Genomic DNA, 19,500 nt, shown 5'->3' on the forward strand with positions numbered 1-19,500 from the left:
AACAAATTTCTCCTCCTTGAAAATATTTTTTTTTAAATTGCTGAATATTTTACCAAGATTATAATTGATAAATTTTATACTCTATGAAACACTATCGTCAAGCATAAATTTCCAGGATATATATTACTTTGAGCTTTTGTTTTTTAATTATGAATTAATATATACGATAGCTTAGCCTTCCTCCCCCCACCCCCACCTAAACAAAATTTAATGGTTCGCCCAAACCTAAAATTATTGACATGGTAAGAACGTGATGTTGTCTAAATAGGGATAAAACAATCCCTAGATAGCTAATCTCATCATTTGTGCATAAAGAATCATTATTAGAATAATTATAATGATAATAGTAAGTAACTATTATTGAGAATATATTGCAGGGTGCTTGGCCTGTTTGGTTTGAAGCATCACTCAAACTCAACTCTCATAACTCAATTCTTGTAATTCAAAACTTTATTTCATATCTCATATTTTATTCTCTATTTTTTATCTTAACTCATTCCTAATTTGTTTGGCTAAAAAATTTGGCTTCAATTTTCTTAACTTTAACCCAAAATGATGGAGCCCATACATCTACTTAGGTCAGAACGGTCTTCCCTTACCCGCGAACATTCTCTCTTCAATTGAGAGTTGAGACAACCCTCTAGGAACTGAAGAGGCCAAACCTGGAGGCTAGCAACCAACTTAAAGTTTCCCCGCCTCCTACCACCACCGACAACCTACAACTCCACCAATCAAAACTCTCAAAAACCCAATTTACCACAATTGTTTTACATCCACCACCTCACAAATCACAAAAAATCAAACCTATCCAAACCCATCCACCATAGCAGATTCACTCACACTACCAACACCACAACAAATTCTCCCATAAAACCCTCAAACTCTAAATAAATAAATAAATAAAACCCATAAACACATATCACAACCCAAATTGGAGTGCTAAGAAAGAAAGAAAAAGCTGAGAAAAGAAAGAGAAAGCTGAGAGCAAAGAACTATGGGCGAAGGAGGAAAAAAAAACATAAAGGAGAAGAAAGAGGCGTACAAATTGAAGAAGAAAAAAAAAAAAAAGAGTGTTGGCACCTGATTTTTGATGTGGACTTGACATTGAGTTGTGTCCCACATATTTGCCAAAATTTACAAGAATGCCACATAACTCATAACTCATGATTCAAAAACAACAAAAACTTGTTTTCAATTTTCATCACCCAAACTCAGTTTTTTGAGCTTTGAGTGATGAAAATTGAGTTATGGGAACAAAACCAAACAAGCTTAATTGTAGTGGGGTCCACAAATTTTGAGAATTGAGTGATAAAAATTGAGTATTGAGTGATGATTTTGCCTAAACCAAAAAACCCCTTAACATTTTCCCTACCCGTAAACGGGTCTTCAAACATGTTCCAATAGCTCATAGGTACTTCACTGTCAAATTCAAGATAGGAAGCCTCACAAGCTCTTAATATTAGGCCGATAATAAAATTAATTAAATATTATGTGGCCAATCACACATATATAGAAAATCGACTCTACTCACCCTTCTAACATTGAGAACTCACTAGAGGTTGGTCCGAAATCTGGTATCTAGAATCCTCACTCTTAAGCTCCTCATATATAGAAATTTAGATTACAAATTTAGTTAATTATGCATAGTTATGTATCCAAGTTAAAGTAAGAGAGGTGGCATTACATATTTTGTTAATTCTACTAGTCTACTCCACTGTGTAACCTGCGTGCGTGTGCATATTTATATAGATAGACTCATATAGACAGATTCTTGTTTAAAAATGAAATTTCAGTTTTAAGGAAATAAAGGAAAAAGAAGAAAGTGATTGTAAATTCCAAGTTAGCACATTTTGGAGCTTGTCACAACCCCTCCTTCACATTCACCTTCTAATCATGCATGCAACTAGGAAAGATAAGTGTAAACTCCCTTCATTGCCTATTTAGTTAGGCTACAAAATTGAAACAAGCCAATCGATTTATTTCTTAAAAGCGTCAACATTTTTTTTCTTAAAAATACAGTTCTTGTACTTCTACCGAATTTACGATGGGAGAGTAAGGTTTTTTGAGTTCAACACTCATTGGATGCATGTGTAATTCATCAATTTCTTTTTTTTGGGGTGCGGGGGGAGAGAAAACCTTGTACACACTGCGATTGGCCAAATCTAGTGCACGGTATGCTTTTTTATTGACCACAACTCAAGGTCTCCATAGCTAAAAAAATGCAAAAGTCCTCATGGAGAAAACCATATAGGCATTCCTAGTTTACAGAACAGATTAAATGTTCAGAAGCAGTTATTACGATTTGAAAGTAGAAATGCAAATTAAGATGCTGCAAAATCATCTCCCCCATTACTTCAGTTTTGAGAATATCTTTGGTGCCGCCTGCATTGTAGAACCGTGAGTTTAGCAGGAGGTGCAAGACAATATAAAATGAAATCATTCTCCACATAATTGAAGAACAAATACTTACACATTTGTCAACACAAGACCAGTAATCAAAATATTGTCCAGTGCAATGCTTGTGCCCACTTTCATCTCCCTGGATCCTCTTAACACATGCCTGTAAAAATGTAAGAGATGCCAATGTGACTTACCTCTCTTCCCAAATATTTAAGTTATTTAGCATGGCTTTTTCACACAAGACTGTCAAATATTATGGTGAAGGACAATTTTTGCAAGCATATTACTCAGGTAAGTTCGGTCATGTCATGCTGATGAACTAGTCGGTGGTAAAAAAACAAAAAACATAAAAGCAAGCAAGAAACTTCCAAGTTTTTTTTATCAAAGGCTGCATAAATTTCATATGAAAATAGGAGGCAATAAAATCTGGCTTGCCCATATATATGAAAATAATAAAACATACGAGAATTCTTGACTGCTTCTATATTGTCTTTCTTTTTGTTTTTTTTTCCACCTACACTAATATTTTCAACCAACATTATCCAGTTTCCACTTTTGAGAATTCACTTTAACAGGAAGCTTTAATATTCAAGCTTACTGAATTACAAATAATTGCCTTAATATGGTAGTCTAAAAACACAAACCATGCAGGACTTGGACCACACTAACAAGTGGAGTACTTTAAGACAAGCAGAAAGAGACTTCCTCTCATGAAATATCCTTTCCTCTGTCACAAATTGTACAGCCAGCATACAAGTTTGGGAAGTCCCAAAATCTTGTCTACTTCAAAAGGTCAATGAACATAATTTTAATAACTTTCTTAATATGGTATGCAACTTGCTTTACTTGAAAAGTCTTAAGATTTTTGCCATGTGCTTTATATGGTCTTAGTCTTGTTTTTAAATTCAAAAACACACTAAATAATTTGCCCTAAGAAAGTAGAATTTTGTATTATGGAAAAATAATTTGATAGGGAATATACAAGGTTTGGGAAAAGACAAGACAAAAGTAAACAGTAATAATTATTAATTATAGTCCTCTAAATCAACATCCAGATATTCAAATGCTCCAATAGACCATATGGAATGTATATTAGTCATCAAGCCCCATAAGCGTCATTTTTTCTCCACAGGAATCTCACCTTATCTGACTGGCTTTTATAGAAATTTGAAGAAACAACAACAATAAAAAAAACCTAAGTTCCAAAATTTTGGAGTGGCTATGGACCCTTAATCAGCTAATCAGGGTCCGTTACATGTATTCTTCTCCGCCATTCTATCTTATCCAAAATCATACCCCCTATCACTTGCTTGATTAACATGTCCTTCACCACTTTCACTATTGTTATTTTAGGTATTAATCTACCTCTATTCATTCCTTTGACTTAAACCAAATCATTCTTCCTCACTAGTGTGTTAATATCTCTCCTTACACATGACCAAGTCATCTCAAGCAACTAAAAGCCTAGTACATACTTATACACTCTTATTGGCTCACACAAATCACAAGTAATAACTAACTCTTCATTATTTTGTTATTCTACATTTGACCAAGATTCAGGATTATCATTTTAAATTTTAACATCAACTTTCAATCTTACTTCTTTAAAGTCCTAAGAGACTAAAAGAAAAGTTGAATAACTTTCAAATGTGTGCCCACAATCTACAGTTAAATACAAATCTAACATGAGGCATATTAAAGTAAGAAATTCTATATTTCCAAGTTCTAAATATATCGTGAAAGGGTTTAGGTAATAATTTTATAATTGCTAATAAGACAGAATAATAAACTATACTACAAAAAAAGTAAGAGACAGCAGAGAATCAAGAGAATTTATAATTCAATTAACCTAACTATGATTTTCTTTTTTAACCATATAAGAGTAAATACTTAATAATAAGATTAAATGTCCATCAAAATTCTAGTCTAGCATTATGGTACATGATGTTATGCTGAAAAACTGTGGAAAATCCAATGTACTAATAGGAAAGTTATTTCTAAACTCCATAGATGTAAGCTCCAATTACAGAGATCCGCAACATACCTGATATTCAAGTAATGGCTTCACACACTTAGGCTTGCAAAGCTCTTCATAATATTTCTTCTGATCAACAGGTTCCTCTTCCGCCCTAAGCATTCAAAAAATACTTAAAAAGTATACAAAATAATGAAGAAGACAAAAATCCCTGATAAGAGACATAAAACCAAAAGACCAGGACATTGGATAAAAATGATCATATGATTTTCATGGTTGTAGATTTAGCTTCCCCGAGTGATTTCAAAGGGAAGGAACCACAAGTAATCTCAATCTCCAAAATTGACTACTTTGTATCTTACTCCAACTCCGGAAGTTTTTAATATTTTAATTTTCTGGTAACTAACTCAAGACATTTTCTATCCTCAATGTACCATCACTCATCTTCCTCTATGAAGAACATGGGATTTTTTTTACTTTTCTGATCTGTTGTTATGTTTACTATGTACAAAGAATGTACTAATATATTGCTTCATATCTCTGTAAACAATTGCAATTTCAAGATTATCATTACCGGTATATGTAAATTAAAAATATATCACATAAGATTGACTACTGCCTTATTGTAGATATATTGAAGGAAATATTTCTTTAGAACAAAAAATTGTGGTCTTCCAAAATAATATAATCATAAATTTCCCTAATTTTCTAGAATGATCCAAAGGTACAATATGTGTCAAATCATACAACGCTAATGCTGTGTTTGGGTGAAGAATTTCAAGGTGGACTTTCACTCAAAAATTATAATATGGAGTTCCAAATGATAATTTTTTTGTACAATTTTGAACTTAGAATTTACAAATTATATCAACGTTACTATTCTCATATCACCCTCCATCATACTCTTCAAACTACCAACACTAGTAAACTGCCCCTGCCACCACCACCACCAACACCATCACTGCTATTGTCACCCCCTAGCATCGTTACTAATACCACCATTATTGTCTCAGCCACCACCACAATTCCATATGACCACCACCACCAAGTCATTGGCACATTAACATCATTGTAATAACTACTATAATACAACCTCACCCTTCACCTAGCACTTGCATGGGAAAGAGGTGCTAATTGAGCTAGAGGTCATTGGCTCCAAACAATACTTTATTTATAGAAAAATAATAACTTTATTAAATAGGGGAAAGCTTAAGTAATAAGTATACAAGATTTATACACAAACTTTCCTAAAGAATTTCAAGGAGGAAAAATTAGGCCTTAAAAGAAAATATTAAGCTCTAAACAATTTAAATTGACGGAATTGAAATTTCCATCAATTTACTTTTTTTTAAATCACATCCATTTAAATCCCATCATTTTGAAAATGCTAAGAGTTTTTCAAAACTCGTCGTCCAACCACAACATAAGGTATTATTGGTATAGCTATAAAAGAGAGAATACTATTTCATCTCTTCCCTTGGTTTTAAGATTCGATTACATTCATACTAACTTGACAATAACTACACTTCCAAAATTGTCATACATAGTGCCCAACTACAACTAAGCACTAAACTTCAAAGTTTCAAGTGTAGTTCTCAATTATGGTTGCAAAAATTTTCCATCAAGAGCATCTTAATTCCTCTCTTATTCTGTACTACGTGGTGGAAAAATTAAAAGGATTAAAAAAAATGATAAATTAAGCTTCCAGAGCGTTCTAAGGGTCAACAAAAGAATTAATATCAACACAAACAACACTACAACATATAATACAGTGGGAACTGTCAAGATAAATTAACAACCACATCCTACAAAGCAAAAGAGAGACATAGTATTGCACATAACAATCAAAAGAAAATTAAAAATAGTGCATAAACAGCCAAACATCTATTGCTTTCTAATTTCATATCTCTATAAGAACATGGGAGATTATTGCTTAATTTACACCAAAAATTTGCTATCATTAGTCTTGACCACGATTATAATGTACCCAAAAAGTTTGGAACATAACAGGTAAAATATGGAAAGGAATAGATTGAAAGAAGAAAGACTATATGATTTATGATTATATAAGGACCCAACCTTTGGGAAAAAAACTCTTCTGGTCAATATATGATTTACAGATCAAGTCAAGGTATCGAATGATTCACTAACTATAGATTCTTCACTCTAGTGGAACAGATTGATGGGAAAGACAATATTCCATGTCATGTGGAAGAATAGTAAGAGTTGAGTAAAATCAGCCCAAAAGCAAGGACTACATGATTGTCATTAGTATTTGCTATATGCGTTCAGAGATATCTCATATGTACAAAGAAATATATAAATAAAAGAAGATTTTAGGCATGGGCAAGGCATTTGCCAAAAGCAAACCATATACAACCTCATGTCAGTTAAACACACTAACTAAACTTCATTATTAACAAAACAACTGCATCAGAAAATGTACCCATCAATGGTTTTAGTTTTACATCATGATGTCGAATTCGTCGAGAGAGTTGGAGCAAACTAGAAAGGCATATAATGGGTAGAGAATCATATATAAGAATCACTGAAGCTGAGTTGAAGTGTATACATAGAAATTGTACTTACATAGCAATATATGGACAAGTCAAACAACAACTCAGAGCACAGAGAAGCCTACTGGGTCACCTCACCTGACTCTGCATTGCAAATAACAAAAACCAACAACCCAGAATCTCTCTTAAATCATACTATCAACAAAAATATTCAATCAAAAAAAAAAAAACTTGTACCAATTTAAAGATTTAAGGAAGACCATTCAAAATTCCTAATATTAAACAATCAGCAAAAACAAAAGGCTCTACTTTTATTTAAAAGTAATTATTAATTTGACAAATCAATTTAAAAATTAAAAATTAAAAATAAAAACATTTCCTGGTGTTTATGCAATTTCAGAATCATTATGCAAGGTTTGGAACAGTGATATAGAAGAATAGATCAAAACCCAAGACATCATAAGAAAAAACATGAAAACAAATAGAAGCTAGTTTGAAACATAAAAACCTAGATTTACAACAGGAACAGATCGAACAACTAGATTAGAATATTCAAAAAATAATAATAAAAGAGATCTGAATAAAATAGAAATGAAGAAATACGAAATAAAGAGTGAAATGGAAATTGGAACTGAGCTTAATCACCATCGGAAATGAAAGGAAAGTAGTCTCTCACCTTTGTGTATAGAAGCTTCTGTCTCTCTCTCTCTCTCTCTCGATCTCAGATTCTTAAAGAGTCAAGACTTTAAAAGAGATGAGGGCAACTCTACTCACCTTTGTCTGCGCTTATGTTTTTTTTTTTTTTTTTTTTTTTACTTTTATGATTTCAGCTTTTGGGCTTAATTCTGTACTTCCAAGGCCCATGTCTAACTGCAACTTATGAGGTCTTAAGCCCAATTCACCCACCCCCCTCCACCTCCACTTTTGTTAATGAGACCAAGAAGTGTTATTATGGTAAGTTAATGAGACCAAGAAGTGTTATTATGGTAATAGGTCATACAATTAGGTTAAAAAGCTGCAACTTATGGCTAATTGTATAAGCACAAATGTCGCTTAACACCATTTGAAAATATTTGTGCTTCTATTTCCTTCTCCATCTTTGACTACTATTTATCTACCATTGACGACCTAGACACTCCCTCATACATATAATTGTCATAATGAAATAACTATGAGTCTTTTGCAGTCAAGACAAGTTATTGGGAGGAAGTAAAGAACTTGGAAGAATAAGAAACTTTCAAATGATGTTAAGTGTCGTTTATGCTTAGGAAATATGGATTTTTTTGAAGAATCTTGGTAATACTTGGTATTAGCCCAAACCTTAAAAAGGTGATTTTTTTTTTTTTTTTTTTGGTTGTATTTTACCGTTTTTTAAATATGTGGAATATATAACCTTTTATATGAATAAATCACAAATTTTTATTTATAGTACCTATCGTTTTAAGTCCAAAAACACTTAGTTATTTTGCTAAGAATAATTACAAAAGTAGGGAATCAGACCCTTCAATATCCTAATACTAAATGGAAAATTCTTGTAAGGAAGATATGGGAATCATTCCATGAATATTAACCAAAAGATCCCATTAATTAGCTACATTAGAGGCAACAAAATTAGCCTCCCTAAATGTATAGTTAGCCAACCACTCATCAAAATTAAAAAAAGTTTGTTTTTGTAATATCACTAATTGCCTAGTCATGAGGATGGGAAGAAGGATTTTGTGGTGGAAAAAGCACGTTTAAAGCATCGCCTTCACAAATCACGTGTTTGAACTTTGAATCCCAAAGGTTGCTCCTACTAGTCTCACATTACCTGCACGGTCCTAATACATGATTTGGTCCATTAATGTATATTCTATTAGTTTTTCAAGCTTAAGAGTAAAGATCAAGCACTTCCCTTTCATTTTGTGTCTATCATTCTATTCCTAATCTCCATTGTCATATCAGTGATATCATAGCATATTGTTGTGAATAATACGGAATCTATTTCTTCCTCTCTTGGTACTTGCAAGTTAGATTTTGCTAATTACACAATTTTGACCCACTCAATTATTGATTTAAATTTCACTTTATAAAATATAATGGACTAAGAGGAATGCGCCCATAATACTTTTACTATTAGGCTTTTTATGAATAGGTGAGTTAGGGTTTCTTCTTCAGCTTCGCATAAAATATACTACCTTTTTGCCTTATCAAACTTCCAAAGATTTAGTATTCTCCAAAAAAAAAAAAAAAAAAAAAAAAAAAAAAAAAAAAAAAAAAGATTTATCCCTGTAAGCAAGGCGGGCTCAACAGTTAATACAATTGATGCAATTGTCTAAGACCCCCAAATAAAAGAAGGCCCCACTTGTAAAAAAAATTTATATATATAATATATTTATCTATATATTTTAATAAAAAAAATTAAGTACTTTTATTGGTCAATAAAATGCATTAAAAAGGTCTCATTATATCCTAAAATGCAAAAGATTAAAAAGGGAAAAAACAAAAATTGTCAAACTTCAGCTAACAAAATTAAATTTTATGAGACATATTTATTGACTCGTTATTGAAATATGCTAAAATCAAAATTAATACCAGACAAATTTATTAATAATACAACGTAATTGTTTTGAAATATGCTAAAATAGAGATTATAAATTTCAAAAACAAAAGAAAAATCTCTCATATCTCTATCGCTCTGCCTCTCCATCTATGTTCTTACCTTTCTTTTCTTCATCTTGATTCTTGATCTTTTTCTGTAAACTCAAGTCTAGCTTGAAATCTTTCTCTATTGATTCCCTTCAATTCACAGTAAATTCAAAATTGAAAAGGGACAGCATGAGCTGTGGGCATACCAGAGGTAATCTTCTCCCCCTTTCTATCTTTCTGAAAATTAAGATGAGAAGCTTGCTATTTATTCAATTTAAATTTTTTTTTTTTTTTAGTCTATTTCACTACATGATTGATTGATAGGAGTCATAGGACAGCACATTTTTTGCACATAGGACAGGCTGGACAGCACATTTTTTGCACAGTTACACACTACACAGCAGCACATGCTGCACAGTTGCACACTGCACAGCCTATAGTCATAGGACAGCACGTTTTCTTACTTTATCAATTATTATAAATTATCATACCAATTATTAATTTGACGTGTATCATATCAACTCATTTATATTATAGTGACACTAATTTATTGAACCATGTAATAAATTAATTTTTATTTGTGCAGGTTTAGACTTTAAAGTGGTCACGACTTTAGAAAAATTGCAACAACTAGGTTCTATTATTCTATACATAAAATTTGATTAATATTTAAATATAAAAAAATACCCCACTTAAAATTTTCGCCTAAGACCTCCAAAGTTGTTGAGTTGGCCCTGACTATAAGACATTTGAATGACAATAACTTGACCCACATCTTGTTTTCTCTCACCATATACTCAACCTAATTTTTTTGTGAGGGCATTATTCATTTGTGACATTCTTCTTATACCGAAGACCTCCCACACATTTTGGTTTGCAAATATCATCTCATACCCATACGTACGTTGGTTTTTCTCCTCTTTCTTGCCTCATAACAAGTCTTTAAGAAGAGTCAATTTTATTTCATGTTTTTTTTGTGGAAATTGAGAGGTGAGTCAGGTGACATTGCATATAAGGGAGTCAGGGACGGAGCCAGGACTTTGAGTTAAGGGGGGGCGACCCTGACCTCTAGCTCAATGGCTTCTTAGACATTGAGTTTTTTTTTTTTTTATTTTTTTTTTATGAGTTTTTGATGTGTGCGCCTGCTGTGTAAAGGAAAAATTATTTTATTTAAAACTTTTTAAAGGGCTAGTTGTTTGTTTGAATAAAATTTGTTAATTGGACTTAATTTTTTTTTTTAGCTTTGCTATTGGTGATTTTTGTTATTGCACAAATGTTTTTGGGCCAGTATATATTGTTTTAAATTTTAGATCTATAAAGTTTTTAATGGCCTTTAAAATGAGAAAAGTGCTAAAGGTATATTGTTGATATAGTGAGTGATTATTGGTAAGTAAAAAAGTGATGTAAGTGATAGGTTCAGATACGAACCAATAAGAATTTGTACCTCAACAGTATATAAAAATGTTATAGATAAGTTTGTAACTATAACATTACTCTAAAAAGAATTAAAGATATTGTTAAAGGGGCAAAATGTAATTTTATAGAACAAAATTGCTAAATTTAATGCATATATATACACTAATATTTTTTTAAAAAAATTAAAGGGAGGGGGGGGGGGGGGGCATTGCCCCCCAAGTCAATTAATGCCTCCATCCTTGATGGGAGTTGTTGTAGCTGTTATTTTGATAAGACAAGTTCTTGAAGAATGGGAGAGAATTTTTTGTTTCCAACCTTGAACTTTTTGTTGTATCTTTTGAACCACTTGTTCCAAGGTTTTGCTTCTTGACACATTTTTACTTAATAGAAGGCCCAAATATTTCGAATGCATATCCATTGATTTTTTTTTTTTTTTGAGAGAGTTTCAACCTATAGCGTTCGCTCCTAATGATATCCATTGATTTGAGTTTGAAGTCTAGCTCTTAATTGTAAGGGTGGTGTGCTTTTATTAAACATTATGGTAGATTTCTTAAATTCATGGGTTGCCTAGACCAAGACTTGTATTTAGAGAGAACCCCGCACCTCATTCTCATTTTCTTGGTAGGCTTTCACAAAGTTTTTTTTATTTTTTTTTTTAAGTCATCTGTAAAATTACAAATGGCTTACATTAGGGCAACCATAGGCTAGACTAAATCCCTTTATGCTATCATCCATTTTACCCATGGTCTACTTGTTAACTAGTTGTCATGAATTGTTTATGTTAGCCAATAGACATAATAGATTCTCAACTCCCATAATCACTATTGAAAGATCTTAAAACTCATGAACCGCTTGGAGGTTAGATGCATATCAATATTCCTCAAACCTCTCCAAAAAAAAAAGAATGGATAATTGTCCCACATTTCTTAAGAGACTGTGTTGTGTGCAGTATAACTTGTCTCGCTCTCCCTTAAAAGTTATCATGGCTTTTAAATGGAGTTGTGGTGTACATTTGTATTGGAACCCCTTTTTCTCTCCCTTATATGTGTGTGTTTGTTTCTAAAAAAAAAAAGTATAATTTTTTTCTCTCACTAAGTTTTATCATCTAGTGCTATATGATTAGTATACTGTCACATTTCAAAATGGAAGATTTGAAGTTCTACCCATGGTTATCAGTATCACGATCCACATCTTAAGATCCTACGATCCACATCACTAAGATCTTTATTGAAGTGGGAGGTATATGGGATTCCGTTTCGAATCTTAGGATCTTATAGGATCCTAATCTCATAGTGATACTAAAGATTAGGGGTGTCCAGGCAAACTGGTGACCTGCCCAACCCGTCCGACCCGTCGTTGTCCAACCCGCCGCCACCCGATCTGACGACTCCGACAGTCGGACGCGGTTTCTGACTTTGCTAACCCGACACCCAACGGGTCGGTTATCGGTTTTTCAGTTCAAAACTCGTGAAACTCGACCCGAACCGAAGTCCATTCAATATCCGACCATTTTTTCCAGATTCCAGCCACCTTTTTTTAGATTTCGGCCCCATTTTTCTAGATTTCGACCCCTTTTTCACTTAAATCTGTCGATTTCTGGCACAATAAACACCAGATCTAGCCGAACCAGTGATTTTTCATCACGATTTGGCAGAAATCTCGTCGGATTTGGCGAGATCTCACCGCTTTTCGAAGGATTCCGATGAGATCGGTTTCACTCGAAACCAACCACCACTCGCCGGCGACTCAAACCGACGAATCCGGTACTATTACGGGTTGGTTGCGAGTTGAAAAACCACCCACCCGAACTGTTACGAGTCAGTTGTGGGTTGGGCAAAAACCCGACCCACCTGACATATGGACAGCCCTACTAAAGATCTTGTGTTATGACGGTTTTTTTTTTTTTTGGGTGCTTGTCTTAGACCTCCAAATGGAGCTTAAAGGCCCCACACTAATTTTATTATTAAAAAAAAAAAAAAACCGTAATAAACAGGTTAACCTAACGACCCCAACCCAAATTGATAAAAAAAAAAAAATTTAAATGCAATAAAAAAAAACCCTAAGTCTCACATCATCTTAACGACTTAACCTAATTAGAAAAATCACAAAAAAAGAGAGAGAGTGGAGAGCGTGTATGAGTATGGTGGCGCCGTTGTGAGAGACAATTAACTATATTAATGGTGATTTTTTTTTTTTTGGTAATTTCAATGTTGATTAGTTACTTAGTTGTCTAAGAGACACTCGTTGATTATAATTTCCCAACGTTAGAAAGATTATTTAATAAATCTTGCTATCTTAGTAATTGTTTAATGGAATTGTTATTTGCTTCTTTTATTTACATGAGACGTTATGTATTGCTATTTGTTTTGAATTGTATATGTGATATATTATGTATGTTTGTGGTTTTAGAAATTAGAAATTGGTATTTGTGAGTTGTAACTTTTAAATTTTGAACTTTATTTATGTATTTGTAATTTAGTACTTTGCATTTTATTAGTAATTTGTGCCAAAAAAAAAAACTTTTTTTTATGTTTCTTTAATATGTATTATGAATTATAATATAGGTATTTTTTATTATATTTTTTTAAAGACAAAGTTTAGTTACAAAATTGATTGTAGCCATAAACTACAACCTTACTCAATATCATTTTATTGAAGGTGAATTTTGACAAATCTACCTTTAGATTACATCTTCTACTTATATCCTCCATGCTTGCAAAATTTATAGAAAACTAACCTTCTAATTATATCCTCCATGCTTGCAAAATTTCTAGAAAATTAAAGATTAATAGCTATGTCATCAATAAATTGTTTAAATTGTAAGTTTTTGTAGTTTAAAATTATGCATAAAATATAAGCTTATAGATCATATAGTAAATAATATCTGATTGACACAAAATTTGACAAGTGTATTATGAGCATAAAGAACAAACAATTCAACGATTGGATTTTCAAAATATGTAATAATATTTACTTTATTGAGTAAGGTTGTAGCCTTAGGCTACAACTATTTTGTAATTAAATTGTCATTTTTTTAATAAAAAAGTAGGATCTTACAGTCCTTAGGCCAATCTTGCAATTCGATCTTCAAACCCTCTCACTGATCTCGTGTAGGACCTCGATCTAAAATCATGATTAAAATAAGAAGGGATTTCAAATTTATTTTTACTGATTTTGGGCATTTTTTATATAAATAATGTTAGTTTAAAACTTATTTGGTAACAATTTTAGGTGAACTTAATAATACCCCAAACGTTATGGAAAGCTCTCACTCTCTCATGCTCTCAACGGAAGAACAAGATGAACTTTCTCGTAGTAATAAAAAAGTTAAGAAGATTGAACATGCAGGGTATCAGGATGGGCAAAATGGGCAGGACGTTCCATCTTCTCCGTTGAGGTATGGCAATGGCTTTTGGAATCGAGCAGGGTCTTTCAAGGACAGACTGGTTGGTGAGGTACCGGGTGCTTACACCCAGGCCTTTAGCTTTGAAGACCACATGGAGGATGATGTACAATCAGATGAGGAGGTAGAATCTCTCCGGGAGGGCCTGGTGGCAGTGAGATTCTCCAAAAACTTCAAACACTAGATTCGAAACCCATGGACCAGAGCTCTCATTATTAAAGTTTTTGGTCGTTCAGTTGGGTTTAATTATATTTAAAGCAAGCTTTTAGCTTCATGGAAACCTGCTGGGAGATTGGATTGCGTACCCCTTGGATAGGGCTTCTTCCTCATACGGCTATCGCTTAAGGAGGATTATGAGACTATCCTTAGAAAGGGGCCATGGTTTATTGGAGGGCATTTTCTTTCCATTAGACCGTGGGAGCCTGATTTCCGACCGACGACAGCCAATGTATCATCGGTGGCAATATGGATTCGTCTAAATGAGTTACCAATCGAGTATTATAATGCGAAAGCACTACATCAGATTGGCAAATCGATTGGTAACATGCTATAGGTTAACACTCACACGGCCATTAAAACCAAAGGAAAGTTTGCTAGATTATGTGTACAGATTGATGTCAACAAACCATTGATCACGGCTATCCTAATAGGGAAGTTTGAACAACCTGTATGTTATGAGGGTATTCAAACACTCTGCTTTGGATGTGGTAGAGTGGGACATCGAAAAGAGTTCTGTCCGTACACTATTCGGCAAGAATCACCTCGTGGAAGGGCGGAGAAGACAACGGAAGGGAGCGTGGATTCATTCCTATGCGATTTGCATGCAAATGACAGGGTGGAGAAAGGACAAGGGACTAGTGAGGAAGGACAAGGGATTAGTGAGAGTGTGAAGGGTAGTGCGAAGGAGGAGGTTGCAGATAGTACGTACGGTCCGTGGGTAGTAGTTACTCATAGGAGGCAATAGACAAGGAAACAGAGAAGTGGTGGGACCTCAGTGGATCAGGTGCGTGACCAGCCAATTCAAGGTCTGGTACGGAATGAAATGGAGAAAGCGACGAAAATGGGGAAGTTGCAGACCGGGTCCAATAATGGACCTGTAAAGGAAGTGAAAAGGAAATGGGTGCCCATCAGGGATATTAATGGGCCTATGTTGGCAAACTCTCTCCAATGTTTGGTGAAGACGCCCAATAATGGGGCTGTTAAGGAGTTTGAGGAAAGCCCAAAAAACATGGGCCTGAAGAAAGTCACTAACCAGGATGGGCTTGGGAAAGAAAAGGGAGATTTAAAGCCTAGTGTGAAGAACTCACTGAAAGGTAAGAAAGCACTTGCGCGTGCTAGGGTTGGGCAAAGTAGCTCTTCAGGTTCTGCAAGAATAGATGAAGAGAAAACTCGGCCAACAACACAAGGTAGAGATGAGCTTCCGGAGTTGCGTGACTCGCCGATTTTTCTTCTCACGTCCGCGTCGTGGCCAAAGACGGGGTATTAGTTTAGAGGAGGAGAACAACGAGATTCTGGGAAGCAACCTTGCGACGGTGCGAGCAAAGCCGAACCAAACTGTGGGCTGGGTCTGTGTGAAGCTCCAGCGAGAATGGAATTGCAATGGTCAATTGAAGAAGGTAATTGCAAGGGAAGGCTTCCCAGCAATGCCGAAATCAGTTTTGGATGGATGTGAAGTTCATGTAGTGGACTGTATTGAAGGATATTTAGCCAATGGAAGCGAAGCGGTGCTGGAGGCTGTTAACACAGCTGGTTTCCACAAGACTCAGGGGGAAAATAGTGCACCAACAATCCAAGATGTTCAAGCTCTTCAGGGCATTGAAGAAAAGGGGTTTAGGAGTGCGGCACCTCAAAGAGGTATTGATGTGGATCGAATAGAGCTACAGGGAGGAGGCAGAGATGTTGTCTTAATCTGAGTTTGCCCCACCCTTGATTATTTTTGTCCTCATGAATATAATTGTTTGGAATTGTAGAGGTGCTCTTAAACCCTCATTTCAGAAGCATGTTGGTGAGTTGGTTCGGAATCATAATCCAGTGATGTTGGTTGTAATGGAGACTCGTGTTGGGGGCAATAGGGCAAAGGAGATTATTGACAGATTACCTTTTGATGGTTCAGTGTATACGGATACCATTGGATATTCCGGTGGGCTTTGGTTGCTGTGGGATTCAGATAGAGTGGATGTCACGCCTTTGGCAAATACCAAGCAAGAAATTCATGCTACAATTAAGGTACAAAACTCTAATTCTAGCTGGCTATTTACTGTTGTGTATGCTAGTCCTAGATCTGCTGAAAAATTTATTTTGTGGAATAACCTTATTAAAACTGCTGAGCTGCGTGATATGCCGTGGGTTTTGGCGAGTGATTTCAATGAACCTCTTTCGGATGAAGATAAATTCGGGGGAAGAGCAGTGAGTGTTAATAGGTCGCTTTTATTTAAAAAGTGCTTGGATAAATGTAACATGATTGACATAGGGTTTTCGGGGCCCCGGTTTACCTGGACAAATAGAAGGGAGTTCCAAGCATTAATCCAAGAAAGAATAGACAGGGTTTTTGTGAATCCTATCTAGTGTGTATTGTATCCGGAAGCTAGAGTTGTTCATCTCACCCGTTGTCATTCTGACCATTGCCCCATCCTCTTGGAGATGCAGCTGAGAACAAGCTTGGGGAAAAAAAGGCCTTTTAGACTTCAAACATGTTGGTTGTCTGAGCCATCCTTCCCATCTATTGTGAATCATGCTTGGAGAGACTCTCCCACCCTAGGGGATGCAGTGAATAGGTTTACTCAAGTAGCAATAAGGTGGAATGGTTCCCACTTTGGGAATATTTTTACAAGGAAAAAGAATTTGTTGGCTAGGATCAATGGTATTCAGCGGGCCTTATCAGTGAAACCTTCTGTTTTCCTGGTTAATTTGGAGAATGAGCTTCTTAAGGAGTTAGACCGAGTGCTTAATCAAGAAGAGGAGCTTTGGGATTTAAAGTCCCGTGTTAACTGGATGATTCAAGGTGACTGAAACACTAATTTCTATCATGTGTCTACACTTGTTCGAAGGAAGAGGAATTAGATCTTAGCCATCAAGGATCATATGGGGGAGTGGATACATGAAGAAAGTGCTGTTAAGGAGTTGTTTAGGAGTGGTTACAATAGTATTTACACCTCTTCTTTTACATCGGGCTCTTGGACTGCACCCGTTGTATCCCAATGGCAGGCTAGGTTATCTGAGGAGGAAAAGGAGAGTATTGGTGGGATTGCTTCGAAGGAAGAGATAAAATCTGCCCTATGGTCCTTGAAAGCTTTTAAAGCTTCGGGTCCAGATGGATTGCATGCTGGATTCTTTCAAAGGTTTTGGTTGATTGTGGGCAAATCGGTGATTGATGTGATCAAAAAGATCTTTACAAAGAAGACTGTTTCGGATTATTTGAACCGAACTCTTATTGCCTTAATTCCAAAGATTCAAAGTCCCGAGACGTTGAGCAATTATAGACCTATTAGTTTGTGCAACACAATATACAAGATTGTGACAAAGATTATTGTGGCCAGACTTAGACCGTACTTGGACAAGCTTATCTCTCCTCTCCAAACAGCTTTTGTTCCGGGAAGAAAGGGCATTGATAATGCGATCATAGTGCAGGAAGTCGTTCATACCTTCAGTAAGAAGAAAGGAAGGGTGGGGTACATGGCCCTAAAGATTGATCTAAAAAAGGCGTACGATAAGCTTGAGTGGAGCTTCATAAGGGACATGTTGATTAGGGCCAATTTACCATCTGATTTGATTGCTATTATTATGAGTTGTATATCCACGGTCTCTACGTCTATTTTGTTCAATGGTGAAGCTCTTGATCCGATATATCCAAGTAGAGGGATTAGGCAAGGTGACCTACTTTCGCCTTATTTATTCATTCTTTGTATGGAGCTTCTTGGGCATCTCATTGAGGAGAAGTGTAATGCCAAGCTCTGGCAGCCCGTGAAGGCTTCGAACAGTGGGCCGACTTTTTCACACTTATTTTTTGCAGATGATTTGGTGTTGTTTGCCAAAGCTAACCACACCAATTGTTCGGCTATTAGGGATGTTCTTGATGAATTTTGCAGCTTATCAGGTCAGTCTGTAAGTGATGCTAAACCAAGAGTTTATTTCTCGCCTAATGTGGATAGGGATGCTAGGGAATCCTTTTGTGATATTCTTGGCTGCCTCCACCCCTTCCCTTGGAAGTACCTTGGAATCCTTATTAAACATCCTGGATCTTCAGCTCAAGATTTTAATTTCATCCTCGAAAGGGTGAAAAATAAGTTAGTTGAGTGGAAAGCTAATTTACTCTCTTTGGCTGGTCGGGCAGTCTTAATTCAAGCTTCTTCAGCGACTATTCCCGCATATGTTATGCAATGCACTCATGTTCCGAACAAAATCCTTGAGGGAATAGACTGGGTGAATAGAAATTTTCTTTGGGGGTCATCGGAATCATCCAAAAAAATCCATTGGGTTGGGTGGCAAAAGGTAGCGAAATTGAAGAAGGAAGGTGGGCTTGGGTTGCAAACTGCCAAGGGTAGAAACATTGCCTTGCTAGCTAAACTTAATTGGAGGCTACATGTAGAGAAAGAAGCTGTTTGGGCTAAAGTTCTAAGGCATAAATATTGTAACCACAGAAGGTTAAATTCTACCAATGCTGATAGTCTTCCGTGTTCGCAAATTTGGAAAGGTATGAAAAAGGGAAGGGCGACCTTCAATAAGGGCAGTATGTGGACAGTTGGTAGAGACAGTAAGGTCAGTTTTTGGTGGGAAAATTGGACGGGTAAAGGTGCTCTTCGCTATATGATCCAAGGTCCTTTAACCCAATGAGCTTATAGGTGGAAGGTGGGTGATATTCTTTCAGATAAGGGCTGGGATTGGGATCGGCTTCCTTTTGATTTTCCCTCTCAGGTCAAATCCTTAATCCAAGCAACACCCATTCCCTTCACGAGTAGAGGTCAAGACAATCTAGCATGGGCAGGAAATCCGAGGGGAATTTTTGATCTTAGAAGTGCCTACTCTATTGCTACAAAGGAGGAATCAGCCCCTCCCTACAACTATGACTGGATTTGGAAGCTTCAAACGTTGCCTAGAATCAAAACCTTCCTATGGTTGTGTACACACAATAGCATAGGTGTTAAGGTGTGTCTTGCTAAAAGAGG

General features: G+C 35.4%; 2 protein-coding genes across 2 annotated transcripts; one reads left to right on the forward strand and one right to left on the reverse strand.

Moving 5' to 3' along the window:
- Positions 1–1,957: 1,957 nt before the first annotated feature.
- On the reverse strand, positions 1,958–7,671 carry LOC115969390 (cytochrome b-c1 complex subunit 6). The gene is made up of 5 exons (XM_031089020.1): positions 7,568–7,671; positions 6,965–7,035; positions 4,445–4,529; positions 2,471–2,560; positions 1,958–2,382 (listed from the first exon to the last, which is right to left on the reverse strand). Coding segments are annotated over exons 2-5 (210 nt in total). The 5' UTR covers positions 6,967–7,035; positions 7,568–7,671; the 3' UTR covers positions 1,958–2,349.
- Positions 7,672–15,981: 8,310 nt separating this feature from the next.
- On the forward strand, positions 15,982–17,347 carry LOC115966516. Its single transcript, XM_031085734.1, has 3 exons — positions 15,982–16,192; positions 16,311–16,744; positions 16,985–17,347. Exons 1-3 carry the CDS (start codon positions 15,982–15,984, stop codon positions 17,345–17,347), a joined length of 1,008 nt encoding a protein of 335 aa, XP_030941594.1.
- Positions 17,348–19,500: the final 2,153 nt, after the last annotated feature.

The sequence above is a fragment of the Quercus lobata genome, chromosome 11, assembly GCF_001633185.2.
Source record: "Quercus lobata isolate SW786 chromosome 11, ValleyOak3.0 Primary Assembly, whole genome shotgun sequence".
NCBI lineage: Eukaryota > Viridiplantae > Streptophyta > Magnoliopsida > Fagales > Fagaceae > Quercus > Quercus lobata.